The sequence below is a fragment of the Neomonachus schauinslandi genome, chromosome 12 (assembly GCF_002201575.2).
Source record: "Neomonachus schauinslandi chromosome 12, ASM220157v2, whole genome shotgun sequence".
Lineage (NCBI taxonomy): Eukaryota > Metazoa > Chordata > Mammalia > Carnivora > Phocidae > Neomonachus > Neomonachus schauinslandi.
The window spans coordinates 100612877-100619634 of record NC_058414.1 but is presented as its reverse complement, the minus strand read 5'-3'; the positions used below and the strand labels follow the sequence as shown (position 1 = coordinate 100619634).

The window sequence follows — 6758 nt, the reverse complement described above, 5'->3', positions numbered from 1 at the left end:
CTTTGAGGAGTTTATCAGAAGTATAGAGATTCTCAAACTTTCCTGCTAACTTAGACCCTGTGGTAGAGGAGAATCAACAGAGGGGTGATGAACTTCAGAAGTCCCAGCTTCATGGCCTAAAATCCTCCAAGATCGTGAAGTGTCCTTGGGATGTATTTTCTTGGGAATTCATGTTTTACTGTAATTTTTTTAGGTTTTTAAATACTGATTTTAATACACAGATCCTTTTGCAATGTACACAAGTTTCAAAAGTATGAATTCGTGAAACATCACAGATGGAAACTAGGCCAATACATTTTCAGAACTTGTATTAACGGGAAAGGGGCGGTATACTCGATTTCTTCAAAATCTAGTCATCACGTCTGTAAGTGGACATGAAGTCCAGGGGACGAGGTAGTTAACGTGGTCTGACAAGGGGCATTAAAGTGTGTACTGCTTTCTGTTATTCTGTCCAGCCAGGGGACTAGTGACAGTACATGCTCGCAAGCCAGGGTGGGGCCGCGGTTGGTCCTCAGGGCGTGTTGCTTGCTTGCCTTTCCTCTGCTTCCTGCTACGTAAGCCCCACCTACTCGTTTATCTGGCATATGTGATCATGCAAAATGAGGAGTGGGTCAGTGTGAATCACTTGGATCGGTGGTTTCTTTTACAGATCACTAAAGTTGTTCTCAGCAAAGGTTGGAGGTGCCTGGAGTGCACCGTGTGTGAGGCCTGTGGGAAGGCGAGTGACCCCGGAAGACTCCTGCTCTGTGATGACTGTGACATAAGCTACCACACCTACTGCCTCGCGCCTCCTCTGCAGACCGTGCCCAAGGGGGGCTGGAAGTGCAAATGGTACTCCAGGACTTCCCCCCTCCTCAGCCTCTCAGGCGCGCAGTGTTCCCACAGTTGTTCTTAAACACTAGCCACAGCCACTTCATTGCACAATAACCTGTTGAGCGGGAGAGATACCATGCCACTACCCAGAAGAATGTTCAGATACGCACCAAATAATTTCCCCCCGTTCTGTTCTCCTGTAGCTCCTTGAATGCTAGTAACTACATAAACCACATAAATAAAACGGCGTCTTGTTGGGGGGGGGTGTTGGATTTCAGGTGTGTTTGGTGCAGACACTGTGGAGCGACATCTGCAGGTCTGCGATGCGAATGGCAGAACAATTACACACAGTGTGCTCCCTGTGCAAGCTTGTCTTCCTGCCCAGTCTGCTATCGGAACTATCGAGAAGAAGACCTTATTCTGCAGTGTAGACAGTGTGATAGGTATTGTGCTACTTTTTAAATTCTTTTTTCTCTTGCAAGCTTTTCTCTTTTAAATATAGCAAAAGGAAATTGGAAAATAACTTCCTTCCATCTCACATTTAAGAAACAAGACTTTTTGCTTTCCAGATTTTCTGTCAGTTAGAAACTTACACAGGTTTCCTGTTTTATATCCACAATTCCAGACAAAGATTTTTTACTTGGGGTTTTTAAGGGTTTATGAATCCCTTGAAATTAGATGCAGAATTATTGCCTGCATATATGCATTTTTCTGTGCAGTGTTTTTGAATCTTTCATTAGATTCTACAAATGATCTCACACATTTTATTTTCCTTAAACTATTTTTTCTTAAAGCTCTAGCTACTCAGTGTCTAGATACTGTACACGAGCTCCCACCCTCTTTCAGTAGTATGTGAGCAGCTTCAAAATCAAGAATGTTTTCTTTGGTTTCAGTGGTATATTATTGTGCTCTGTTAATAGTTAGCAATGTACGTGTAACATTAGCAATAGTATTATTTCATCAGTAATACAGGATTCTCAGGACTCTGCCTGTCAGTTCTTTGTTCAAAGGCAAGATAACTCCTTTTATTCCCAGTTAACATTCAGCCTCAAATACATTAGCTCTATCAGCTCCACAGTAGATGCACATCACATGGAGCACATACGTGCTAAACCGTTCGCAGACTTCTGAATTCCTTCATACTTGCCCCAACTAGCCTCCTTGCTGTCTCTGATATTTTCACTGTATTATCTTAAAACAGTTATCCTATCCTCCATGTGCTTTTGCTTCCTTCCTAGTACTTGATCTCATTCCTTTTTCTTTGCTTATTCTCAGCTCTGATAGTTTTTGTGGGTCAGTAGGCGTGGTTAGGAGAAAGAGCAACATGGGCAACATAGGCACGTCCGAACCTTAGGGGCTTTCAGTGTGGCAACTGTCAACTCCTGCTGCGGTTTTGTTTTAATGTACAAAATATGGTCTTTTTAGATGGATGCATGCAGTTTGTCAAAACTTAAATACTGAAGAGGAAGTGGAAAATGTAGCAGACATTGGTTTTGATTGTAGCATGTGCAGACCCTATATGCCTACATCAAATGGTAAGAAAAGACTGTCAACAGTGGGTCTGTGCTCCTGTAACTCCCTTGTGCCGTGCTGTCCATGCCCAGTGAGTGGGCTTGCCTCTTTTTTTCTTTTTGTGAAACAGTTATTTGGACAAGTATTTTGTGAAAAATAAGTTATTTTAGTTATATATAAGTTAACTCTTTTTATCCCAACTGAATATGTTAAAACCGTTGGCTTACATAAAGAAAATAAATTAAGCATGTATTATAGATATACAACGTAATTTTCCCTTCATGACTCATCGTCTTGTAGTTATTAGGAATGTGTAGAAATCCAGTGTGCTGGTTCTTATCTTGGCCATTTCTGCCTCCATGGTGTGTGTTTCTTCCACTACTTCTCGGTGTTTTTAAAGACAGCCTTTAACTCTATTTAGTGTTTAAGTATTTACTTTCATAAAATGGGTACAGAAATAGAAAATTTAATTATATGTAAATCCTTAAATATTCCTTTTCTAAAAAAAATTACACAATTTCTTTTTTTTTTTTCTTTTCTATTTCAGTGCCTTCCTCAGACTGCTGTGAATCTTCCCTTGTAGCACAGATTGTCACAAAAGTGAAAGAGCTAGGTAAAACCTGAAGCACTTTACTTGACTGTCCTTTACAGAGAGCCTGTAAATGCGGAATTATTTATACACCCGACCTGTCACATGTTCCATGAAACCAGCCCGCCTTTGTCATATGAGTGTTCAGCCCGAGTTCCCTAATGTTGTAAATCATATCTGTGATTGACACGTATAATGTTCGTCTTATCAGCTTTTGTGTGACACTATTCCTATCAACCTCAGCAAAATAGCAGTGAAGTAACCACTCAAAATAATTGTTGACTCTATGCTTGCTTTGGTTTTATTGATGTATTACTGTGCTTAGTAATCACTTAGCAGAAAATAAGGCTGGGTTAGCAGACAGTGATTTTCCCTTTTTATTTTTATTTTTTAAAGAATTAACTCAATTTCTTACTGTTCTTTTTCTGTAATGGATCAGCTAGAGTGGTGATTAATAGGATATTTTTATTAAATTATCGTTCTTTTGTCTAATTCTGTTTGATATCATTGGATAAAAAAACATTTGGGTAGTACAGAAATTGTCCCAGTGGATAGCAGTTTTGTACATTTAAAAATTTGCAGGATTTCTGCTTATTCATCACCTCTCCCCGTCACTGATTATATTGATACTTGGCTCTCCAAATGGGCTTCAGTAGTATTCTTGTTTCTCTTATATAAATTGATCCTCACCTTTTAGTCTGAGAAGATGCTCTGGGAAAAGGCCCATAGTCGAGTAGCTGAAGCATTGCTTTTAGCTTCAGTGCTCTCTTTCTAAATCCTTAATTTGATAGGTGAGAAAAAAATGCCAGGTAGACCTTTGTAACCTTTCTGCTTATAATCCAAGGAAGTTCGACCAGTTTTCTTAGTTTCAGTTGAGTACTGTTAATTATTTGTGCATTTCACAATCGCTTTATAGTCACATTCCCTTCACATGGTATTTTGGAACACCAGTCAACTTATCAATTCAAATTAAGGTGAGAGTTTTAATGTGTATCCTTGGGATATTGTAATTTTAGATCCACCCAAGACGTACACCCAGGATGGTGTGTGTTTGACTGAATCAGGGATGACTCAGTTACAGAGCCTCACAGTTACAGTTCCACGAAGAAAACGGTCAAAACCAAAGTTGAAGTTGAAGATTATAAATCAGAATAGCGTGGCTGTCCTTCAGACCCCTCCAGACATCCAATCAGAGCATTCAAGGGATGGAGAAATGGATGATAGTCGAGGTAATACTGATTTATTTTCCATTCAATACGTTCACAAGAATTAAATCATATAAAATAGCTTTTAGAATACTTATATGTTTTATCTCAGGGTAAATTCTACTGACTTCAGTAACCCTTGATATGACCCTTGGCCTTTCTAAGTGAGTTGTCTTCTTGGACTTTTTAGATTCTCTTCCTTCACATATTCTCTAGAACAGGCTTATTTACATTATAGAAATTTCCAGGAATACCATATCTTTGAGGATCACAGATAGGAAAGTTCAGAGGGCTGGACTCGAGGTTGCTAGGTGGCAGCATGAACTTCAGATGCTGTGAGCTCAAATGCCATGGCTCAGTTGAAGTAGAGCTTGATCCATGCAATCCTACATGGAAAAAACATTATTAATGTTCAAGTGCAAATTTATATTCATAGGTGTTTATCATAAACTTAACTTTTTATAACTATTTTCTTGATCGCAGTAGATATTAAGGATTTTCTAGCTGAGTCCTTGAGATGACAAAATAATTTTAGTAGTATTAAATTCAACGAGTTATAATTTTGCTTATCTCTGAAGAAGATTACCACAGTGACTTGTGTTTCTTTTAGGTTGGCTGGTTCTTTTCAGTTGACTCAGAAACAAAGTAAAAAATACTTTTGTTCCATCACATTATTCAGCAGTATTGAATCCTACTCTGTGCTGGATGTTGGAAGTAATGTCAATGAACAAAGCAGATGAAATTCTCTGCTCATGGAACTTACTTTTAGTGTTAGAAAAGATTACTTAAAAAAAACATGTAATAAATGAGTTGATTATAATGTGTTTGGCAAGTGCTGTAGAAAAACTAGCATTGAAGAGGAATTGGCAGTGCTTATGGTGGTGTGAGGCATCAGGTGAACTGGAAGCAGTATGTGAGCACAGACGTGAAAGAGGTGAGTGAGTGAGCCATTGGATTATCTGAGGGAAGAGCATCCCAGACAGCAAGAAGTGCACAGGCTGTGGGCAGGAGTGTGCCTAGCTAGCATGTTTGAGGAACGTCATGAAGACCAGTGTGTCCAGCAGTGGACAGAGGTGACAGCAAGAGATGCCGAGATCAGAGGTATAAGGAGAGAGAAGGCATGACTCAATAGGTAACACAGAACCATAAGGCCATGCTTAAGGAATTTACATTTCCTGTGGATGGACTAGGAGGTAATTGGAGGTTTCTGAGTGAATAGTGGCTTAGTCTTACTCATTTTTAAAAGGCACACTCGGCTGTAATGTGCCTAGACTACTGAGCCTAGGAGTTGTGGCGCGTGGATCAGATAGGGGGCTCTTGGAGGAGGCAGGTGAGAGATTATTCTGGCTGAGAGTGGATGTCTTTTACCAGTTAGTCCTCACATTTCCTTCACAGTGGTGTGTTTTTGGGTCTGTGTGGTTGGGAGAAAAACTTTCTGATGCTTATGTATAACTGATGTTCAAATACTGTTAAACAGGGAGTTTGATTTTAAAGTTTTGGTGATTTGTGGCTTGTGAAGAAATAGTCTATATCTGGGAGGAATTGATCAGATTACCATCAACCAGAGCACAGTGAAGAATTCTAGTTTCTATGGACAGTAGATGTCTGAAAAAATGATTCCATATTTACCCAGATCTGGGAAATGCTGCATTTCACAAAATTTGGAACATTTCTTGACAGTACACATTGATTCCCAAAGTATGAGATTATAGAACCTTTTAAAAACTTGGCAAAACAACAACAAAAAGGCCTGAGAAGGATTTCCCTTTGACTACTGTTCTGTACCACGATTTCGATGGATGTTTCTTCAACTGGGCAGTTTCCAGATGGAGGCAGTCTGAAGGTACATCCCCATAAAAATAACAAGTAACGTCACACATGATATTATATGTAAATACATAGTGGATTCCACAAGAGTCTATAAAGGCCAAATGAACTTGGGATGTTCCTGAAATATTCTAACAATGCCCCTTTGTTGTTGCTTTTGCTAACTGTTGACTGTTCTGATAAATGTTTCTTCAGGAAAATAAGTTAAAAACAGTCACCTTAGCATATCAGAAACAAATTCTTTGTGCAACAGAAGCAGGCTTTTTTCTAACTCACTTACTATGATCTGGGATCTGGAAACCTTGTTAGTACAAAAAAAAAAAAAAAAAAAATCCCAAATCTAAAGCAAACAGAAACACTGTGTGTGTCTCAAGAGTGGGAACACCGTGCCTCCCCACTCTAGGTGGCTCCCTCAGCATGGACCCTCCCAGTGTGAGGGGGACACCTGGAGATGTGGGCCTAGGGTTGCCTTCAGGCTCTAGCAGGCAAGGGGGGAGGGTAGGTAGAGTGGAGCCAGGAATGGTATTTAGTGGGAGGAGAAGAGAGGAAGCAGCCAGGTAGGTAGGTAATTACTGCCTGTGACGTTAGCACTAATTCTCTCAAATTCTTAAATTTGATTTTTGGACGAGTAATGCATTCACATGGTGTAAAACTAAAAAAGAATACGGGTAAGTAGTGAAAAGTGTCACTCTCTCCCCTGTCCTCAATATTGGGTAGAGAGGTTTTGGTAACTAGGTGATAATCACAGCTATAGTTGGACTTCAGGAGAGGGTTCTAGGCTAGAGAGAGAGACAGCCTTAGGGTCCTGAACC

At 39.8% G+C, this 6758-nt stretch overlaps 1 protein-coding gene across 1 annotated transcript in view; it reads left to right on the top strand.

Annotated features, from left to right (window-relative positions):
* Nucleotides 1-6758, top strand: part of KMT2C (lysine methyltransferase 2C) — a 192182-nt gene that overhangs the window by 114750 nt on the left and 70674 nt on the right. The window contains exons 18-22 of the mRNA XM_044919936.1: nucleotides 650-831; nucleotides 1092-1256; nucleotides 2239-2348; nucleotides 2873-2938; nucleotides 3931-4143. Of these exons, the coding sequence (XP_044775871.1) occupies nucleotides 650-831; nucleotides 1092-1256; nucleotides 2239-2348; nucleotides 2873-2938; nucleotides 3931-4143 (736 nt within the window). The remainder of the gene's footprint in view (nucleotides 1-649; nucleotides 832-1091; nucleotides 1257-2238; nucleotides 2349-2872; nucleotides 2939-3930; nucleotides 4144-6758) is intronic.